The sequence below is a fragment of the Oncorhynchus nerka genome, linkage group LG13 (assembly GCF_034236695.1).
Source record: "Oncorhynchus nerka isolate Pitt River linkage group LG13, Oner_Uvic_2.0, whole genome shotgun sequence".
Classification (NCBI taxonomy): domain Eukaryota; kingdom Metazoa; phylum Chordata; class Actinopteri; order Salmoniformes; family Salmonidae; genus Oncorhynchus; species Oncorhynchus nerka.
Genome location: NC_088408.1, coordinates 55,008,054 through 55,031,416, shown reverse-complemented (window position 1 = coordinate 55,031,416; position 23,363 = coordinate 55,008,054). Strand labels below are relative to the sequence as shown.

The 23,363-nt window shown below is 40.4% G+C and overlaps 1 protein-coding gene across 3 annotated transcripts; it reads left to right on the top strand.

The window, feature by feature from the left end:
- Positions 1-1,572: 1,572 nt before the first annotated feature.
- On the top strand, positions 1,573-22,710 carry LOC115139709 (G kinase-anchoring protein 1-like). 3 transcript variants are annotated; one of them, XM_029677398.2, is made up of 12 exons: positions 1,573-1,659; positions 13,217-13,449; positions 13,568-13,726; positions 13,989-14,066; positions 15,907-16,045; positions 17,160-17,188; positions 17,369-17,515; positions 17,665-17,751; positions 17,867-17,930; positions 18,037-18,107; positions 18,193-18,273; positions 22,336-22,710. In XM_029677398.2, the coding sequence occupies exons 2-12, from the start codon at positions 13,225-13,227 to the stop codon at positions 22,375-22,377; spliced, it is 1,122 nt and encodes a 373-aa protein (XP_029533258.1). In that variant the 5' UTR covers positions 1,573-1,659; positions 13,217-13,224; the 3' UTR covers positions 22,378-22,710. The 3 variants fall into 3 exon arrangements, with proteins under 3 accessions (XP_029533258.1, XP_029533259.1, XP_064882559.1); XM_029677399.2 differs by having other exon boundaries at positions 1,587-1,665; XM_065026487.1 differs by lacking the exon at positions 1,573-1,659 and adding an exon at positions 2,450-2,468.
- The last annotated feature ends 653 nt before the right edge of the window (positions 22,711-23,363 follow it).

Here is a 23,363-nt window from a genome sequence, read left to right as displayed (position 1 = left end):
TGATGGCCTTGAGATTGAAAAACAGCTTCGATCTCTCGATCCCAGCTTTGATGCACCTGTACTGACCTCGCTTTCTGGATGGTAACAGGGTGAACAGGCAGTGGCTCAGGTGGCTGTTGTCCTTGATCTTTTTGGCCTTCCTGTGGATGCTGTAGGTGCCCTGGAGAGACCACCCTCTGGAGAGCCTTGCTGTTGGGCGGTACAGGGCAGTACAGTTCCCGTACCAGGCGGTGATACAGCCCGATAGGATGCAATACGTCAGTGTCCGTGACGTGGCTGGTTTTCTTTTTGTAGTTTTTTTTGTAGTAATTGCCTGTAGACCCTGCCACATATGTCGTGTCTGAGCTGTTGAATTGCTGAGCTGTTGAATTGCGGCTCCACTTTGCCCCGACATTTGGCTTGTTTGATTACCTTGCGGAATGAATAACTACAGTGTTTATATTCAGCCATATTCCCAGTCCTCTTTCCATGGTTAAATGCAGTGATTCGCGCTTTCAGTTTTGCGCTAATGCCGCCATCCATCCACGGTTTCTGGTTAGGGTAGGTTTTAATAGTCACAGTGGGTACAACATCTCCAATGCACTTCCTTATAAACTCACTCACCGAGTCAGCGTATAGATCGATGTTATTCTCTGAGGCTACCCGGAACATTTCCCAGTCCGCGTGATCAAAACAATCCTAAAGTGTGGATTCCGATTGGTCAGACCAGCAGTCATACATACATTGTTACTTTTATAGCCCTTTCCAAAGAATCTGAAAGCGCATAAAAAGTAAAACAACAAAGGCAACAGTAAACATGACACCGCGCACGAGCGATGCTGCTCCCCCTGTGCTAATTAGTAACAAGTATTCAGTCTAATTTGCAGGAAATGTAATACGTTCTTATGGGAAACATACTGCACATGAGGAGCTGCATATCTGCACAGAATCTCATGACTGTAGCTCAAATGGGACAGGATATATGCTTGTTCAAATTTTGGAATTGCAGTTGATTACTATAGTGCCACCCTTGGGCCAACAAGTGTAATTGTGTAAATACGTTTCATTCAACCAAGTTTGTGCAAAATCGGGGCAGTGTTGTCTGAAATTTTGCGTGTGACTAATTTAAGAATGTATGGAGATAGATCCATAGTCCTCCTCGGATTTAATTGTGGGGGACAAAAAAAAAAGTACTATTAAATGATGTAAAGTCTCTTCAGATGAAGGGTTTCCGAGTGGTGCAGCGGTCTAAGGCACGGTATCTCAGTGCTAGAGGCGTCACTACAGACCCTGGTTCGATTCCAGGCTGTATCACAACCGGCCGTGATTGGGAGTCCCATAGTGTGGCACACAATTGGCCCAGCGTTGACCGGGTTTGGTCAGGGTAGGCCATCATTGTAAATAATAATTTGTTCTTAACTGACTTGCCTAGTTAAATAAAATAAATAAATAAAAGTTGAGGCAGTGATTGCTGTCATTACTACAGTGTTGCAAAAGTAGACCTCTGTCTCCCTCTACTGACGTGAACCCATTTGCATATGCCTTCCTGAGACCAGAGTTCGCCATCACCGGCCCGTTTTGTCTTGTAGAATATTTTTTTAGGCAACTGGGCCACCATAGTTACTTTGCCGACGGAAAGTGGTGAACGTGTGGTATCTAGCTAGCTAACTACTTGAACAGGTGAAAGTATGTTTTGAATTACATTTTTGGTTTATTAATATTTTCCCCTCAAACATTCTCAATGCAATATTTAATGAACTGATTTGATTTCCAAATTATAAAAGCATGAGTTTCATGTAAACGAACCATAATACGAGCTAGCTACTTAGCGGCGTTAGTTTACAGCTGCATATGGATATGGCTGCAATATATGTAGCTAGAGCTGTTTTATCGGACTTAGCTAGCTAGGCAACGACATTCGATGCTTTCTTTGAACCAAGCTAATCGGACGACACGGTTTCTTTCAGTAGCATAAGTTAATTTATCTAGCTAAAGTAACGTTTAGTTATCCAATTACCGAATGACCACTCCCCTCTGCGCCGAGTTATACATTTAGTTTGAAAGTGTCAACCGACTATAAAGGCAACCCAGTTAGCTAAATAAGTGACATGCCATTTACGAGACAGGTAGACCAGTAGTAGCCCTTCATCGTGACTCTGTTCCATTCCACATAGCTAAATCATTGGACGAAGTCGTCGTCTTTACGGGGGAGTTTTTTTTTAATCGCCCCGACGCTCTGTCTGAACATTAACACCATTTTCGGTACGGTTTTTGGAAGCATAAGGACCTTATTTAATATCAGCGAGAAATAATAATACAAAATAAAAAAAACGTTACACACCTTAATCGGGTTAGAGTTCCCACACGGTTTTATTTCCATGTTACAGCGCATGTTTACGGACAGTGGACTGACTACCTGTCTCCCCGAACAGCCTGCCCTCATAGACTAGACGTAACGTGGTCAACGTAAATCCGGTGTAATCAAATAGGTATGTTATGTTTGGTATGGTTACTTAAGGCGAAAGGGCGGTGGTTGGTCGGGCGTATAACGCAAACGTTCGAATCTCATCATGGACAATTTGATCAAATTAACACATTTTCAACTGCTTACCTACTTTTTAGATACTTTGCAACTACTTAGCATGTTAGCTAACCATAATCTTATCATTTTTAGCTAACCCTGAACTTCTAGCAACCCAATGATTTCTTCGAATCTCATCACGGACAACATTTGCATTTAGAGCAAATTAGCAACTTTTCAACTACTTACATTTTACTTACATTTTTTTTGCTACATTACAACTACTTAGCATGTTAGCTAACCTTAACTCTTTTAGCTAACCCTTTAACCTAATTCCCAAACTTAGCCCTAACCCCTAGGCTAGCTGATGTTAAGCTAGCGTATGTTCGCATTAGCCACAACAATATAGAATGTAACATATCATACATTTAGCAAACATACATTTTTCAAATTCGTAACATATAAGAATTGTAATTTTGTAATATATTATATGAAATGGTGATAGACATCCCCAAATGTAATACATACCATATCATACATTTAGATACATTTAAAGTGTTGGTAAATGGAGTGACACAGATTTTCATAAAGAAAAATTCAAAATGCTCTGAGACCAGGTTGCTCCGAATACCTGTGTGTTAACTGAAGACAGATGACACAAAAGTACTGTCGACTTTCACTGTGTTAAAACGGACTTAACTGTGTACATAAGTGTGTATTTAGCATTTGTGAAATTATTCTGATGTGATCTTTTTGTTTTTATTACAGCATTGATTCAAGTTTAGATGAAGTATTTGTCTGTTTTGGCTTCTAGAGCCAATTCACCTTCAGACAGAATATGTAAAGTCCTTGGACTATAAGGAGTAAGGGTTAGGCACCTTTAGTCCATTGGGCAAGTGCAGCAGCATCAAGTGATATGTAAAACGAATCTCCATCCAGCTAGCTAGCTAGCCAGCAAGTGTTTTACTACTTTGATTGCTCGCTATAATGTAGGCTCATAGGCTACATAACAAAAGTTGTCTTTTAGTTGAAGATCAGAAGTAGGCAGGCTAGCTAATTGTAGAACCAGGCATTCACATTGTATTGGGCATATAATTAGGAATTAGAATACTATACTGATCAAAAATATAAATGCAACATGTAAAGTGTTGGTCCTGTGTTTCATGAGCTGAAGTAAGATCTCAGAAATGTTCCATACACACACAAAGCTTATTTCTAATGAATTTAAGCAATTTATCTGCACTGTATGTTTGTTAGCTAGCTAGCCAGTTTTAGAATAATGATTCATTTGTTTTTACATTTGTATTACCTGCAAATACAGTGCATTTGGAAAGTATTCAGACCACTTCCATTTTTCCACATTTTGTTACGTTACAACTAGTGATGCACCAATATTACATTTTTGGCAGATACCAATATCCAATATTTTCCTTGACAAAAATAACGATACCGATATTTACAATTTTAGCGGCCTTTTAAGCATTCTAGTACAGTTAAATAGTTAACACACACACACACATGGATGCAACGGTCTAAGGCACTGCATCTAAGTGTAAGATCCAGCCATGTTTGGGAGTCCCATAGGGCGGCTCACAATTGGCTCCAGCATCGTCTGGGTTTAGCCGGGGTAGGGCGTCATTGTAAATAAAAAATGGTTCTTAACTGACTTGCCTAGTAAAATAAAGGTTACACACACACACACACACCACACAGGCCAAAAAGTAATTTTGTTGGCATTTACGTATGTCCCCATTACCAGTAAAACATAATCAAAACCTATTTCTTTCACTTATTTGCTGTTTCGTTGTTCATTTGTTCAGTCATTTCATTCTCAACCAGGATTTCTAAGGAACGGCGTTTGGTTCATTGCATGTCAAAAAAGATACAGGTCAAATAACACTATTCGACGTGTCAAATAATCTTGTTGACCAATCAGGACCTGAATATGACTGCACGTCACAATTTTTTACGTAGTTATTACACATTGATTACACTTGGATCACTCGTATTTCATATGTCACAACGATTCATCGATACATATGCTATGATGCTGGTAAAGTTGTCTCGCGCACCTACAGTGCTGGTCATAGAAAAAAAGCTAGCTAGCTGATGGATGCAAACAATATTCTTCCCCAAAAACATAGCAAAACGACAATCGGCTTTCAGTAGCTATAGTTAGCTAGCTAACGATATAGCTAGGTGTCATCTAAGTTAGCCGTCAAAATAAAAATGTAATTGACAGTGATGCAAACGCATACAAATAGTAGAATTATTCCATAATTGAATAGATCATGCTAAATGAGGTTGGATTGTTGTTGTATAGCGTCAACAAAAGACAATAATTTGTTAATTTGACAAATCTGTTGAAATCACAGTGGATGTATTATACTTTAGAATTGTATTGGGGGATACTTATTTTTGTGTACAGTCTTACCTATGGATTGTGGATCAATGACATGGGGTATCAGTCTACTCGGTGACACCCAGAGAACATTAGCATCATTGCTCTTATTGCAGGACTCTTAAACAATTGTGAATTGAGCCACATTTATTGTCAACCTATGTGTATTGAACACTATTTCAGAGGGAAAACAATACTGCGTGGATTAGAGGTCGACCGATTAATCGGCAATGCCGATTTAATTAGGGCTGATTTCATCGATTCATCCAGTCGATGCACTTTCGTTGCACAAATGTACCTAACCATAAACATCAATGCCTTTCTTAAAATCAATACACAAGTATAATGTTTTAAACCTGCATGTGTTGTTAAAATAAATTAATGTTAGCAGGCAATATTAACTAGGGAAACTATGGAAAATCTTGCGTTCAAGTGCAAGCAGAGTCAGGGTTTTTGCAGCAGTTTGGGCCGCCTGGCTCATTGCGAACTGTATAAAGACTAATTAATTTTCCAGAATTTTACATAATGATGACATAACGTTAAAGGTTGTGCAATGTAACAGCAATATTTAGACAATGGAACAGTTCCATATTTCACTGAAAGAATAAACGTTTTGTTTTCAAATGGATTGTTTCCAGATATGACCATCTAAGGCTCGCATTTCTGTGTGTTTATTATGTTATAATTAAGTATATGATTTGATAGAGCAGTCTGACTGAGCGGTGGTAGGCATTAGCAGGATCATAAGCATTCATTCAAACAGCACTGTACTGCATTTGCCAGCAGCTCTTAGCAATGCTTGAAGCACAGCGCTGTTTATGACTTCAAGCCTATCAACTCCCGAGATTAGGCTGGCAATACTGAAGTGCGTATAAGAACATCCAATAGTCAAAGGTATATGAAATACAAATGGTATAGAGAGAAATAGTCCTATAATTCCTATAATAACTACAACCTAAAACTTCTTAACTGGGAATATTGAAGACTCATGTTAAAAGGAACCACCAGCTTTCATATGTTCTCATGTTCTGAGCATGGAACCTAAACTCTAGCTTTTTTACATGGCACATATTGCACTTTTACTTTCTTCAACATTGTTTTGCATTATTCAAACCAAATTTAACATGTTTCATTATTTTTGAGACAAATTTTCTTTTTGTATTATATTAAGTTAAAATAAGTGTTCATTGTTCATTCAATTTTGTTGTAATTGTCATTATTACAAATACAGTTGAAGTCGGAAGTTTACATACAGTTAGATTGTAGTCGTTAAAACTCATTTTTCAACCACTCCGCAAATTTCTTGTTAAGAAACTATATTTTTGGCAAGTCGGTTAGGACATCTACTTTGTGCATGACAAGTACTTTTTCCAACAATTGTTTACAGACAGATTATTTCACTTATTCACTGTATCACAATTCCAGTGGGTCAGAAGTTTACAAACACTAAGATGACTGTGCCTTTAAACAGCTTGGAAAATTCCAGAAAATTATGTCATGGCTTTAGGAACTTTTGATAGGCTAATTGGCATAATTTGAGTCAATTGGAGGTGGACCTGTGGATGTATTTCAAGGTCTGCCTTCAAACTCGGTCCCTCTTTGCTTGACATCATGGAAAATTAAAAGAAATCAGCCAAGACCTCAGAAAAAAATTTGTCTGGTTCATCCTTGGGAGCAATTTCCAAATGCCTGAAGGTACCACGTTCATCTGTACAAAAATATTACGCAAGTATAAACACCATGGGACCACGCAGACGTCATACCACTCAGGAAGGAGACGCGTTCTTTCTCCTAGAGATTAACATAGTTTGGTGCGAAAAGTGCAAATCAATCCCAGAACAACAGCAAAGAACCCTGTGAAGATGTTGGAGGAAACGGGTACAGAAGTATCTATATCCACAGTAAAACGAGTCCTATATCAACATAACCTGAAAGGCCGCTCAGCAAGGAAGAAGTCACTGCTCCAAAACCACCATATAAAAGCCAGACTACGGTTTGCAACTGCACATGGGGACAAAGATCATACTTTTTGGAGAAATGTCCTCTGGTCTGATGAAACAAAAATAGAACTGTTTGGCCATAATGACCATCATTATGTTTGGAGGAAAAAGGGGGAGGCTTGCAAGCCGAAGAACACCATCCCAACCGTGAAGCACGGGGGTGGCAGCATCATGTTGTGGGGGTGCTTTGCTGCAGGCGGGACTGGTGCACTTCACAAAATAGATGACATCATGAGGTAGGGAAAGTATCTGGATATATTGAAGCAACATCTCAAGACATCAGTCAGGAAGTTACAGCTTGGCAGTAAATGGGTCTTCCAAATGGACAATGACCCCAAGCATACTTCCAAAGTTGTGGCAAAATGGCTTAAGGACAACAAAGGCAAGGTATTGGAGTGGCCATCACAAAGTCCTTACCTCAATCCTATCCTAAAAGTTTTGGGCAGATTTGAAAAAGCGTGTGCGAGCAAGGAGGCCTACAAACCTAACTCAGTTACACCAGCTCTGTCAGTAGGAATGGGCTAAAATTCACCCAACTTAACTTATTCACCCAGCTTGTCGAAGGCTACCCGCAACGTTTGACCCAAGTTAAACAATTTAAAGGCAATGCTACCAGACACTAATTGAGTGTATGTAAACTTCTGACCCACTGGGAACGTAGTGAAATAAATAAAAGCTGAAATAACTACTATTATTCTGACATTTCACATTCTTAAAATAAAGTCTTGATCCTAACTGACCTAAGACAGGGAAGTTTTACTAGTATTAAATGAAAAACCGAGTTTTAATGTATTTGGCTAAGGTGTATGTTAACTTAAACTGTGTGTGTGTGTGTGTATATATACACAGATCGGTTTTTTTGGTCCTCCAATAATCGGTATCAGCGTTAAAATCATAATCCAAGGACCAGAATCCTCTAGCGAGGATGTTTTGGAGTCTGATAACTCTGAATATCTTGGGTATTGAGTAGACTGTTACTCCATTTCATTGATCACCAATCCTTATGTAAAGCTGTACAGTGCAATATGATTGTCAATACACACAATAGGCTGTCTGGGAAGTTGATTTCACACAGTCGCAGTCTCGCGATAATATTTGCATAAACTCTAAACAGTTGTGTTCTGTGGGTGTCACTGAGTCGACTGATACCCCATTTCATTGCTTCACATTCCAACCTTGTTTAACATTATCTAGTCTAAATATGGCATTCCACCAATTATAACTTTCTGCATCACTTTCAAATAGGTACAATTATTTTGAAGGCAAACAGCAAATTCCGCTATTGTGCCTAATCCTTATTGTGGCTAACTTTACAACACAAGCCGGTCAGGTCGAGCCTCACTAGCCAGAAGAAGCTAGCTGGCTGCTTATAACGTTAGCTTTGGGCAACAGGGTTAAGTAGCTGGCTAGCTGTTCAATTTCAATAGGTGAACAACAAGTGGCTACCTAGCTAATACTTACTCACAAGCATTCCTAAATCATTGCTAAGAATAGTGAAAATGCCTGCAGTTTCTACTGGTCATTGTTTTCAGGCTTGTTGTATTGGTGCTAGCTAGCTACCCCAGAAGTTTCAGTCGAACAAATAATGCTTTATTACCAACGCGGTATTGTAAACGCATCGTTTGTTGCCGGTGTTTGCTTGTTTGCAGACTTTTTTTTGTACAGCTTTGACAGGGCTACTGATAGTAGTGGTGGCACTTGGCTTGCACGTGCAAATTCAGAACACACAACATGCAAAAATAGAACTGTGTTATTTGACGTGTCAAATGAAAAGCATATTTAACACGTTAAACAGTGTCATTGTCAAATTGTGTTATTTGACGTGTATCTTTTTTGACATTCAAAGACCCGTAGTATGTCTTGAAGCTAATAGCAGTGACACTATTACTGTGTAACTCCGGTAGGGCAACATCTGAACAATAACGTTAGTATGTACTGGCGCTCGATCAGTTGCCACCATCACCCAAGACAGAGAACGGTTGATTGTCAAGGGCAATGAATTCCATTATCTTGGCGTTAATGGATTTTGCATTTGAGTTATCTCGCAGAAATTCTTGCTCATTCAAATGACTGCTCAACTTGTTTGCTCGATCCACACAGCAGACATTGTGGCTAGGTTAGGAATGCCGTGTCGCAGGTGTAGTGCAAAATGTTACGCGTCATTACATCATGTACTTACATTATATAGGTATGCACATCAGCTTTGACATCAGTTTTTCACATCGGCATTGCACTAGACATTGGGCCGATACCGATCTTGGCATTTTTCACTAATATTGGCCAATTCTGATATATTCACCGATATATCGTGCATTCCTAGTTACAGCCTTATTCTAAAATGGATGAAATAAAAAAATACCCATCAATCTACAAACAATACACCATAATGACAAACCAAAAACAGGTTTTTAGACATTTTTGCAAATGTATTAAAAATGGAAACGGAGACCTTATTTACACAAGTATTCAGACTAGGGTTGCAAAATTCCAGGAACTTACAATAAATCCCCTGCATTCCTGGTTGGAGATTTCTGGATTTCCTGCTTATTCCCTTCTTATTCTGGGAATCCACCAACTGGGATTTCAGGAAGTATTGAAAATTCTCAGAATTTTGCAACCCTAATTCAGACCCTTTGCTATGAGATTTGAAATTGAGCTCCGGTGCATCCTGTTTCCATTGATCATCCTTGGGATGTTTCTACAATTTGATTGGACAAGGCCCACACCTGTCTATATAAGGTCTCACAGTTGACAGTCCATGTCAGAGTAAAAACCAAGCCATGAGGTCGAAGGAATTGTCCGTAGAGCTCCGAGACAGGATTGTGTTGAGGCATAGATCTGGGGAAGGGTACTAATACATTTTGGCAGTATTGAAGGTCCCCGAGAACACAGTGGCCTCCATCATTCTTTAATGGAAGAAGTTTGGAACCACCAAGACTCTTCCTAGAGCTGGCCGCTCAGCCAAACTGAGCAGTCAGGGGAGAATGGCCTTGGTCTGGGAGACGACCAAGAACCTGGTGGTCACATTGACAGAGCTCCAGAATTTCTCAGTGGAGATGGAAGAGACTTACAGAAGGACAACCATCTCTGCAGCACACCTCCAATCAGACCTTTATGATAGAGTGGCCAAACAGAAGCCACTCCTCAGTAAAAGGCACATGACAACCCACTTGGAGTTTGCCAAAAGACACCTAAAGGACTCTCAGGCCATGAGAAACAAGATTCTCTGGTCTGATGGAACCAAGATTGAACTCTTTGGCCTGAATGCCAACCGTCACATCTGGAGGAAATGTGGCACCATCCCTACGGTGAAGCATGGTGGTGGTAGCATTATGCTGTGGGGATGTTTTTCAGTGGCAGGGACTGGAAGACTAGTCCAGATCGAGGGAAAGATGAACGGACAAAGTACAGAGATTCTTGATGAAGACCTGCTCCAGAGCGCTCAGGACCTCAGACTGGTGTGAAGGTTCACCTTCCAACAGGACAATGAGAGAGGGAGAGAGAAACTAATCGCTGCCAAAGGCGCTTCAACAAAGTACTGAGTAACGGGTCTGAATACTTATGTCAATGTGATATTTCAGTTTTTTGTGTTTGTCATTATGGGGTATTGTGTGTCGATTGAGGAAAAAGTAAATGTCAGTTTTAGAATAAGGCTGTAATACGCAACCCAAACGGGCTGCGCGCGTGTGCCATAGTGCATACATTTATTTTGCCCCCCCCCACACAAAACACGATCACGACACGCAGGTTAAAATATCAAAACAAACTGAACCAATGACATTAATTTGGGGACAGGTCGAAAAGCATTGAACATGTATGGCAATTTAGCTAGCTAGCTTGCTGTTGCTAGCTAATTTGTCCTGGGATATAAACATTGAGTTGTTATTTTACCTGAAATGCACAAGGACCTCTACTCTGACAATTAATCCACACGTAAAACGGCCAACCGAATCGTTTCCAGTCATCTCTCCTCTTCCAGGCCTTTTCATCTTTGAACTTATTTGGTGATCGCATCTAAACTTTCATAGTATTACCACGACAACCGGCAACAAAGTTCGTCTTTCAATCACCCACGTGGGTACCTGCTTCTATAAACCAATGAGGAGATGGGAGAGGCAGGACTTTCAACGCGATCTGCGTCAGAAATAGGAATGACTTCAATTTTAGCCCTTGGAGTCGCAGACGCTCATTGACGCGCAATAATTGAATAACATGGATTTCTAAATTTATTTTGCGACGCTCACGCACGTGACGTGTCCGGTATGGTCAGCATGTTACATAACAAAATGTGGAAAAAGTCAATGGGTCTGAATACTTTCCGAATGTACTGTATGCCAAACAATCCATTCAAACAATCCATTCAAACAATGCATTCAGTTGATGATAGGACTTAGACAAGTTGTAAATGCAACAAGAACTGATATTATATCATCGTATTCACAGCTTTCTAAGAACCAAAATGTAGACATTTCTGGTCTGTTAAACTATATTTTAGAGGCTATTTACACATAATACCCCCTTGTATAATCTGTATTTATAAGTACAGTACCTTAAAAGTATTCACACCTCTTTACATTTTGTGTTAGTCTGAATTTGAAATTGATTGTCACTGGCCTACACAATAATCCATAATGTCAGTGGAATTATGTTTTTAGACATTTTTACAAATTAATTTTTATAATGAAAAGCTGAAATGTCTGGAGTCAATAAGTATAGTATTCAACTCCTTTTATGGTAAGCCATAATATGTTCAGTAGTAAAAAAAATAGTTTAAGTTGCATGCACTCTGTGTGCAATAATAGTGTTTAACATGATCTTTGAATGAGTACCCCATCTCTGTACCCCACACATACAATTATCTGTACGGTCCCTCAGTCTAGCAGTGAATTTCAACCAAAGACCAGGGAGCTTTTCCAATGCCTCGCAAATAAGGGCACCTATTGGTACATGGGTAAAAATATAAAAGCAGACATTGAATATCCCTTTGAGCATGTTTAAGTTATTAATTACACTTTGGGTGGTGTATCAGCACACCCAGTCACTACAAAGATACAGGCGTCCTTCCTAACTCAGTTGCCGGAGAGGATGTAAACTGCTCAGGGATTTCACCACGAGGCCACAGGTGACTAAAACTGACAAAAAACTGAGGATGGACCAACAACATTGTAGTTACTCCACAATACTAACCTAAATGATGAAGTGAAAAGAAGGAAGCCTGTACAGACTAAAAATATTCCAAAACTGCAAAAAAAGTGTCAAGGAAATGAACTTTATGTCCTGAACACAAAGTGTTATGTTTTGGGCAAACACTACACATCACTTAAGTACCACACTTCATATTTTCAGGCATGGTGGTGGCTGCACATGTTATGGGTATGTTTGTCATTGGCAAGGACTAGGAAGTTTTTTAAGATAAAAAGAAATGGAATAGAGCTAAGCGCAGGTAAAATCAGTCTGCTTTCCAACAGACATTGGGAGACAAATTCACCTTTCAGCAGGATAACTACATTAAACCCAGGGCCAGATATATGCTGGAGTTGTTTACCAAGACAACATTGAATGTTCCTGAGTGGCCTAGTTAAAGTTTTTATTTAAATCGGCTTGAAAATCTATGGCAAGACTTGAATGGCTGTTTAGCAAGGATCAACAATCAACTTGACAGCTTGAATGATGCAAATATTGTACAGTCCAGCTGTGCAAAGCACTTAAGAGACTTACCCAGAAAGACTCGCAGCTGTAATCGCTGCCAAAGGTGATTCTAACGTATTGACTCAGGGGTGTTAATACTTATGTAAATGAGGTATTCCTATATTTAATCTAAATAAAAAAAGGAGGGCAACAATTTCTAAAAACATGTTTTGGCTTTGTCATTATGGGGTATTGTATTCGGGCTACAACACAATGTAGATTAAGTCGAGGGATATAAATACTTTCTGAACGCTCTATTTGACAATATTATAGGTTAACAATAATTGTAATATACAATATATGTTACCTCACATGCCTGCCTTTTATTTTCCTACATCGGTAAAATCAGGATTATGCATCTACTGTCATTCTTTCCAATTAGACTGGTTTGGATTTCTTCCTGACCAATATGGCTGCAATTTTCATCCCATTCTGGAAGTTTGAGGCTTCATTACGTAGTCCTCTAGTAATTTAATAGGATCTCTATGGTATTGGGTCTGTTTTTATGGCTTTCTTTTTGTTTATTGTTAGGGTTGCACTGGAGAGGTTCAGATTAGAAAGGTTTTGTTATGCATTGCCTAATTTGACGTGTTTTCTTTCTGCGTGTATCTTGTTTGTTGTGCATAGGTCAGCAGATGGCATCAGCAATGATCTCCGTCCACACCACAGCTTCTCGCTTTGCCCTGCTTCAGGTTGACTCTGATTCGGACTCCGATTTGGAGTCAGGAAAGACCAGAGGTGGCCGGGACTCTGGAAAGGGTCGGCCTGGGAAGGCAACCGAGGGGAAATCCACCGCGAGCAACGGCAAGAAGGAGAAGAGGAAGAAGAAGCGAGAGCAGCAACAGAGCGAGGCCAATGAGGTGACTGGCAGGGGCATTTAACCTCCTCGCTGAACCCAACATCAGGTCTCAAAGGTTTCAGTTTTACTATTTCACCTGACCTTGTGGACTGATGATGACTCCTGTCTCCTGTCCCCAGTTAAGGAGTCTTGCCTTTAAGAAGCTCCCTCAGAAGTCCTCTGCCCCACCCCCCTCCCTGTCTCTGCAGGGTGTGGCCAATGAGCTACTCCATCCCGCAGCAGGGGACCAATCCATGCCCCCGGAAGGCTGGCAGCAATGGAAACAGAGGGACTACCAGGTAGAACCTGACAGATTCCCCCCCCCCCGATCTGAGAGGATCAAATAGGTTTTAGAGATATGGTGAAATATGGTCCTACAACTACATTTATTTTCTTCATATCTACATGATTGTTTAGGGATTGTTTCTGAAGAGGGCTCATGGTAACACCTGACATGGTGGGCATGAATGGGCATTATAATTTCTTATGGATGTTACCCTTACCTGATATCCCCCAGCTAATCCCATCCTTAATCTTCGTCTTTGTTTCTGACCAATGCAGTTAACGAGTGAGCTGTATGAGGCAGACCTGGAGAAGGCACTGATTATGAGTAAACTGGAGTTTGAGGAGCACAAACAGGTACCATACTGCCCCAATGCAGCACTAGAGCTCTGCTACCCGAGCCCGATGGACCCCGACATTATACAGTCGTGGCCAAAGGTTTTGAGAATGACACAAATATTAATTTTCACAAAGTCTGCTGCCTCAGTTTGTATGATGGCAATATGCATATACTCCAGAATGTTATGAAGAGTGATCAGATGAATTGCAATTAATTGCAAAGTCCCTCTTTGCTATGCAAATGAACTGAATCCCGCAAAAACATTTCCACTGCATTTCAGCCCTGCCACAAAAGGACCAGCTGACATCATGTCAGTGATTCTCTTGTTAACACAGGTGTGAGTGTTGATGAGGACAAGGCTGGAGATCACTCTGTCATGCTGATTGAGTTTGAATAACAGACCGGAAGCTTCAAAAGGAGGGTGGTGCTTGGAATCATTGTTCTTCCTCTGTCATCCATGGTTACCTGCAAGGAAACACGTGCCGTCATCATTGCTTTGAACAAAAAGGGCTTCACAGGAAGGATATTGCTGCTAGTAAGATTGCACCTAAATCAACCATTTATCGGATCATCAAGAACTTCAAGGAGAGCGGTTCAATTGTTGTGAAGAAGGCTTCAGGCCGCCACCAGTACAGAGCTTGCTCAGGAATGTCAGCAGGCAGGTGTGAGTGCATATGCATGCACAGTGAGGTGAAGACTTTTGGAGGATGGCCTGGTGTCAAGAAGGGCAGCAAAGAAGCCATTTCTCTCCAGGAAAAACATCAGGGACATACTGATATTCTGCAAAAGGTACAGGGATTGGACTGCTGAGGACTGGGGTAAAGTAATTTTCTCTGAATCCCCTTTTTCGATTGTTTGGGGCCATGGCCAGGAAACTCCCCAGACCTTAATCCCATTGAGAACTTGTGGTCAATCCTCAAGAGGCAGGTGGACAAAAAAAATTCTGACAAACTCCAAGCATTGATTATGCAAGAATTGGCTGCCATCAGGACGTGGCCCAGAAGTTAATTGACAGCATGCCAGAGCGGATTGCAGAGGTCTTGAAAAAGAAGGGTCAACACTGAAAATATTGACTCTTTGCATCAACTTCATGTAATTGTCACTAAAAGCCTTTGACACTTATGAAATGCTTGTAATTCTACTTCAGTATTCCATAGTAACCTCTGACAAAAATATCTAAAGACACTGAAGTAGCAAACTCTGAAAATTAATATTTGTGTCATTCTCAAAACTGTACATCGTGTTAGGGCCGGGGTAGTGCCTGTTTTTTCATCAATAACTAGGTTACTGGTATCACTAAAATGATCATTAACATTTTGAAGCCTAGCCATTTGGTTGTGCTGTGCTGCGCAGTACATGTCAGAACTTCAACCATGTCAAATATAAGACCAGAACATTGTCAGATTCCACAGGAGAGATTATTTTAATGAAAATAGTGATGTTTCGTTGGTTTAGAGTGATGAAAAGTAACTTGTTTTATCAGTAACTGTTCTCTGTCTCATCATTGAGCAGAACAGCAAGCAGAGGCGTTTCTATAGATACTCACACCATCAGAGATATGCACAGAGTGCATGTAGTGGAGGAAGCAAGGGACAGACAGATGAGCAGCTAATGGATACTAACAGAGGAAGTTATTTCAGGGTTCGGCCAGGGCCGGTCCTTAAATTTGTCAGTAGCAATCAGGCATGAGTATACAGCACCCTGTCACAAAACATCTGTCATTAAACAATTAACAGAAATCAGAACCATAGAGAGAGAACTACACACACATGGCTCGGACCAAAATGTTTATTTTTTGATGAGGAAATGAATGTTCCATTAAAGCAGATGCTGTTCTTTTAAATTGCCTCCTGTCAGGATGATGACGGAACAGATACTCCCTCTCCCAAGTCCAGAGGAGGAGGAGCAGCGGCAGGGAAGAAAGACAAGAAGAAGAGCCAGCAGGGAAAAGACAAGAAGATGACAGTGTCTCTGAAGGACTTCCAGGCAGAGGGGGGTGAGACCAGCAGTGGCTAGAGCTACACTTATGTTAAGGCCCACTGCAGTCAAAAAATTACTGATTTTCCTGTGTTTTATATATATTTCCACACTATGAGTTTGGAATAATACTGTGAAATTGTGAAAATTCTAATAATGCCATCTTAGTGTAAGAGCTGTTTGAAAAGACTGCTTGAAATTTCTGCCTGTTTTGGTGGGATGGAGTTTTGGCCTGCCTGGTGACATCAAGTGGTAAATTTGTTAATATATAACAATAACGTATTTGAACAAACAGTGAACTTTCTGTACCCCCTCGTCTCTCTCAGTAACTTTCCATACACATATTTCCTGTTCCCCTTAATCAATAAATGATTATATAGTGACAGTAATAAGTATAATTCAAGTTAGAACCCAACAAGACCAATAAGAAAGAGTTCCAAACCTCTGCCAATAATAATAATACATTCTAGTAAGAAATCATTAGGTGAGTGCTTATATTTGTCCTATTTCAGACATGTACAAGTGTGAATTGGAAATGTTTTTATTTTTTTACATACCACAACTCTCCCTGAGACAGCCTTTGGAGAGTGGGGTCACGACTAGGGTCTGTCATTATCAATGGCGACTTTGGAGCAATTGGGGTTAAGTGCCTTGCTCAAGGGCACTGTTTTTTCACCTTCGGTTCATGGCCCTCCACGCGCTAACTGCTAGGCTACCTGCCACACCAATAACCGCTAGTTTTCAGTTTTCCACTCCCCTCTCAGACCAGTACCAGACAGTCCTACCTACATTTTTGCTTAAGAAATTACACTTGTTTCTTTTTTTTACCATTTTAATTGAAAACCATCACAGTAAGGTACTAAATTGTTACCCAGAAAGGATTTGACATTCAGGGAAAAAAAGGCTGCATTGGGTCTTTAACATTGAGCACCGCCCCATTTCATCAATACAATACCAGCATAGCAGTAACACTAGGACTACTTGTTTAACAGTCAACTTTGAGCAGGTGCTGCGTATAATGTGCTATAATTGTCTGTTTTCTCAATGGCCTCACTCATGTTATTATTCTGTTTTTTAACGACGTTCACTTGACTTGTTGAATTCTCCTTAAAAACCACGATTCTCCGTTACAGATCAGCTTAGTAAGAAGCAGGAGAAAGAGGTGAGGTATGGCATCATTGTTGTATTCGGTGTTTGGCTTGCAGTGCTTCGGTCGAGGGTTTTAAACCCTGTAATGTAAGGATAAATGTAATGGACAGGTGGTGATATGACGTGAACTAGCGCAAATTGTGTAGGTTGTGTGTGTGATTTTAATAATTCAAATGCTGAATCCACTCTCCAGGAGACCAAACTGCCCACACCTCCAGAAGACAAGTTCTTCAACAAGCTTGAGGATGACGTTAGCAAAATTGTACAGCAGGAAAGAAGACGGGAGCAGTTTTCTAACAGCACTGACGCCGAGGTCACGAATTCAACAGAGCATGAACCGGTGAGACGGACGGCAAATCAGTTCATTCCAAGTATAATGGCTTTATGTTCAAATTATATTCGACCATTGAGTGACTGCTGATGAGACCATGGAGGAAAGGGTAACTCTATCTCTCAGAGCCTAACTGTGCCTCCCATCACACCTCCCAGGACCCCCGAACTGAGCAGCTAAAGGACGACTTGGAGAAGAAAGACCAAGAAATCGAGAAGTTAAAGAAGGTCATTTCACAATGGGAGGTGAGTCGTTGGATGGATACTGTACTGGGCTTTGGATGGAGCATGTCAAGAAGACAGAACAGCGCCATCTGGCATCTACAGTTGGTGTGAACGTGTTATTGTTCTCGATCCTCAGGTGAAGTACAAAGAAGTGAAAGCCAGAAACTCCCAGCTCCTGAAGATGTTGCAGCAGGGAGAGAGTACAGCTACTGCACTCCTAATTCAATCTGAGACGATACAGTAATCCATTACTGATGCATTAGGTAGGCCTACTTGTTCTCATTCATTCTCTTCCTCTCTCCACAGTGAAAGATAAAGCAGAGATCCTATTGCAGGTGGAAGAGCTTCTAAATATCAAAGAGGAGCTGTCTTCACAGGTGTGTGTGCTGTGCGTGTGTCTCAAACCATTAAAGCCATGCAAAGCTGTCATCCTGGTTGAATGACATTTATTTCTCTCTCCAGGTGACATCACTACATGCCTCACTTGAACAGGAGAAGTCGAAAGTGAAAGGTTTGCAAACAGATCAGCCAAAACACCATCAGGTAAGACGTCACATAAATACTCCTCGCACTTGCAAGTAAAACTCAATACAACACACATTTAGTGTATCTCATAAAGTGTCCCTGTCTAAAATCAAACCAACAGCTCACGCCTGGTTCAGAGAGAGGGGTAAAGGCTGCAGTGTAGAATGACCCCAGTTTGTTGTGCTGTTCAACCTGTGTAAAGCTGTGAGTCGAATGGGATGTCTTTTTAAATATAAGGTGTGTGTGCGTGCGTGCGTGTATGTTCCACTCTTAGATCAGGCAGGAACTCACCTCTAGGAAGATTACCAAGTTAACAGTGCAGCAGCAGTAGTCCTCACTCTCCAGAATAGTTCACAAAACGGAACCATTCACTCTGTCCAGCTCATTACTATATGAGTGATTGAACATTTTGTTTTTTTATTTAATGTATGAATATTGACAAATCTAATCATCATTATTGAAAACAAACCACCATTTTAGATTTGGAAATGTTTTCTATATATTGTTGAACATAATATACTCTATGATCATATCAAAGTTACAGAGTGGGATCTCTGCTACTTTTAGAGTTATGATCCAATTTGTAAGTGTTACCAACCGAGTGAATGTGAAAATAGATTTAAAATGATCGCCCTCTTCTGGTGATTTGCAGGATGTGCAATTATACAAGTTATTAAAGAAGGACTGTGATTGGTTACATTGCCTACCAATTTCGCTGTGAAGTATGGGCCAAATCTTTAAAAGTAGCAGATTTCCCACTCTGGAATGTTGATATACCTGTATAGTATATCATGTTTAGGGCTGTCAAACGATTCAAATAATTAATTGCGCTAATGGCATTAGTTAATTTGCTCAAATGTGTCCCTAAAGAAAGATTTTTCAATTTAAAAAGTAATGCATTGAGTTACAGGCATACTTTGATTTGATTGTAAGGGATGGAAACACTGAATTATCTAGGCTACATCAGAATGTTTTAATAGCATTTTCACCATAAACAACACAAGTCACTGTAACATACAGCTGGCTATTAATGCTCCCAATGTTTAAGTAGGCCTACTCCCGCTTATCAATGTTCTTGAAGGTTAACACTTGCTCACACACACACACAGCTTTAAGTTCTGTTAAATCTTCAGGCATTCTAAATGAGTGTGACTACAGGGGAAAAAAGGACTGGCTCTATGGATACAAAGAGCTATTAAACCATCTGTACGGTTCAGAGAACTTTACACACAGGCCTACACCCTCTCCCTCCTCACACCCACTCTCTCTCACTTATGACCTAAACTCACAAAATACGAGCGTGCAAGGCGTGCGTTTTAGAATGCATTGTTTTGTTTTGAATTATAATGTTCCAACCGAAGCTGGGTGGGCGGGTTGTCAGCTTTGATGCCTCAATTAGAACATGTCTAATTTTTTGCGTTTTGTCGCTGTAGGCACACACAACAATAAAAATGTCGTCATTTTCAAGCTCATTTGAATTGGAAAGGTAGGGAAGGGTTGACCACACATGCTAAATTAGACCAATTCATCCACTAATGGAAACAACATCGCTATGTGCAAAAGATTGGAGATATGGACTATCCTGCTAGCATACAGTCACTGTTCTGCCTGTCCCGTCTTTTCCACCCGCCTCACTCTTCTTGCGCCGCACAACACTTATGGTGAGTTTTTGAGAAGGGTGAAACTGCAGCCCACAATTTGGGGCGTTCCTGTATCTGCATAAACCCCTCTTTATACTTCCATTGGTCAATTTTTAAGCTATGACTCCAGTACATAGGCGTGAGGCATGGGCGATCTACTACCATAACTTTGGATGCCAACCGCCAATAAACCCCACAGAAGAAGAGGCAGGAACTTCAACGTTAGTAGGGGGGCTGGAATTTTGCGGGCTGCACACTATAGGAGTTTTACTGCCGCTTTACACCTGCTCTCACATGCATCCTTTAACACAGTGGTTCTCAACTGGTTTTGCCTGGAGACCCAAATTTGACCATGACTATTGAGTCGCGACCCAATATTATGGACTGTTACTTTTTATAATGTTGTGTTGCAGCTGCCTTCTTGGGCAGGTTTCACTTGCAAAATAGACTGTCTCAATTATGGTATTAAATAAAGTCATTACACAGCCATGTTAACTGAGAAAACACTTGTTATCAATTCAGGAGAATAAGCCATTTTAATTAGGAGACCAGTTCAGGAGTGGGGTGTAATAAATTATCAGACTCAGAACATAACATCAACACCAGTCCAATAATATTAATGAACAGTAACATGTACCAGTGTTTAAAATTGTTTTGTTTTTCTCCATTCATTAGGAATTCTTAATCATCAATTATCATGATAATCTTAGTGTTTGGCCTTGTAAAGTCATCAACAATAAGTGGTGCAGCGGTATCCTTTCAAAATAAGTTTCGGTGCGAAGGTTACCTTTTTAAAATCCCCCCCAGTTGAGAATCACTGCTCTAACACAAAATCATACACACCCCACTCTTACATATGCAGCCTACAGTACTTTGAAGCAGTAGCCTATTCGTTTTCAGTTCTTGCAATCAGAATGTGTGCATAGTCAATGGTCAAGTTATCATGTTGCTGGGTAACATGACTAGCTAAACAATGTAGTTTGTTATAAAACCAAAACATACTGACTCCAGAATAGTTTAAAACGACCTGCGACATGCACACGAATCCTAGGCAAAAAGAAATAGAAAATAGCTTTGGGAATATTGGGCAAAATTTTTACAATTATTTTGTAGAATAGCACATGGTCTTTAGTGATGTTAAAGGCGCCAGCATTGACTGGTAGGGCTGCTGTCCAAACTCCTATGAGACACACCCTCGTCCACTTACCCTCGCCTTATGCCCTTGGGGGAATCCCCATCGCCATCTTGGCGGGCGGTCCTACTGATAAGCCAAGCAAGGGAAGTTTGCAACGTAAGCCCCTCAACCCTAGTTTTTTGTTGCGTTTGCGAGTGTACAATTATGTTCACTCCGAAGGCCTGAAACTCCCCTTATTTCAAATTGCGACGATTGTACATCCGATTGAACTTAAAAACAACATCAATGGAGAAGTCAACAACAAGTGTAAGTAAAAACGAATGCAAATAAGTTGTGCAAATAATGTACATGACGGCACAAACACGTCTATAGCTGTACTCTCTCCCTGCTGCAACATCTTTTGGAAATTGTAGAAATAAAGCATTTTCCTTCTACAGAATTTCCAGCTAGGTTAGCTAATTAATTTGCTAGCTTTCATACAGTAGGTGTATATTATTCATTATGTATTTTAAAATAAGTAGACATGCACTCATAATTGACTGTAGTGCATTTAAAAAACACAATCGTCGCGGGATGAACGAGTGATGAATTTCCGGGCAAGGGCGGTCCATTTTTAAAAACCATTCCTTCCTCCCTCACCCCTTTTTCCTGCAAGTGTATACTTGTCATGATACCTCATCAGAAGTGTCTACTTACTTTGAGGGCTGAGGGGATAGGGTGTCTTTTAAATGTTTGGACTGTAGCCTAGATGTGTTCCGTGTTGGTGTTCTGCGCTTAAAGGGGGCTGTACGGATAACATGTGCTCTTGAAAGGTTCCATGCGGTGATGAAATGGAGAAGTGAATAACGGCATTTGGAAAAATTATGCCCATAAACAGGTCACGCCTTACCATGTTATTAGGGCTTTAACGCTATTCGTGTTTATTTGTCAATATTCTTCTTTGTTGTTTTTGAACTCAAAATGCTACTCATATTACCAAGTAAGCGGTAAAGCTTCATATAACACCAATTTTTGCTTTGTAACACCTACAGATGAAATATTATGGAGTCTTAAAGGAGGCCTGGGTAATGCCAAAATGTCATAAATATACCAACTTTGATTAATTACTTCTCAAGTATGCTGAACTGTTAGTGTATTTCAGTTGAAGGATATTGGGTTTGGTAACAAGTTATCATGAAATGTCAAATCTCCTGAGCTGTCTTAAGCCCTTGGAGACAGTCAAGCCCCAGACAAGCGGACCAACAAACTAACACTGTAAAACTTTCTGTACTCACTCCATACTTCCTGGTCTCCTCTGATTGGCAGGGAAACAGGAAGGGGAAAAAGGGTTCAGAGTCTGATCTATGAAGACTGCAGAGGGAAGAACATTGACTGCAAAATACAACGAAGCAAAGCACTCCTATTCTTCAGGGTCTATTTGTTTGTATGGTTACTCTTTACTCTCTTGTCTTCATGCACTATGCATGCCTTGTATACCACACACACCAACTCCTGGATGTGCCGCACTGCAGAAGTTATTAAAAGGCGTGTAAATGAAGGCTGTATGTTTTCTGTTGACTGACATCGCAGCTCCTCTTTTTGTTCTGGTCTGCCCCCCGCCTTCTCTGGGGTGATGCCAAATGACAGGTGTGATTTTTTTTTTTCACTGCAAGTTAAATAAACTACTTTTTCAGTGTAAAATCATGTCTCCTTTTGTGATATTACTATGTGCTAATGGTACACAAAAGATGTAAAACTGTTTTTGGTGCTGATGAGACTTTAGCATCTTTTAGTGGAGCCTCTTCATGACAAATCATATACAATTGAAATCTAAGTTTACATACACCTTAGCCAAATACATTTAAACTCAGTTTTTCACAATTCCTGACGTTTAATCCTAGTATAAATTCCCTGTCTTAGGTCAGTTAGGATCACCACTTTATTTTAACAATGTGAAAAGTCAGAATAATAGTAGAGAATGATGATTTATTTCAGCTTTTATTTCTTTCATCACATTCCCAGTGGGTCAGAAGTTTACAAACACTCAATTAGTATTCGGTAGCATTCATTGCCTTTAAATTGTTTATCTTGGGTCAAACGTTGCAGGTAGCCTTCCACAAGCTTCCCACACTACGCTGGGTGAATTTTGGCCCATTCGTCCTGACAGCTGGTGTAACCGCGTCAGGTTTGTAGGCCTCCATGCTCGCACATGCTTTTTCAGTTCTGCCCATACCTTTTCTATAGGATTGAGGTCAGGGCTTTGTGATGGCCACTCCAATATATTGACTTTGTTGTCCTTAAGCCATTTTGGATTTATGCTTGGGGTCATTGTCCATTTGGAAGACCCATTTGCG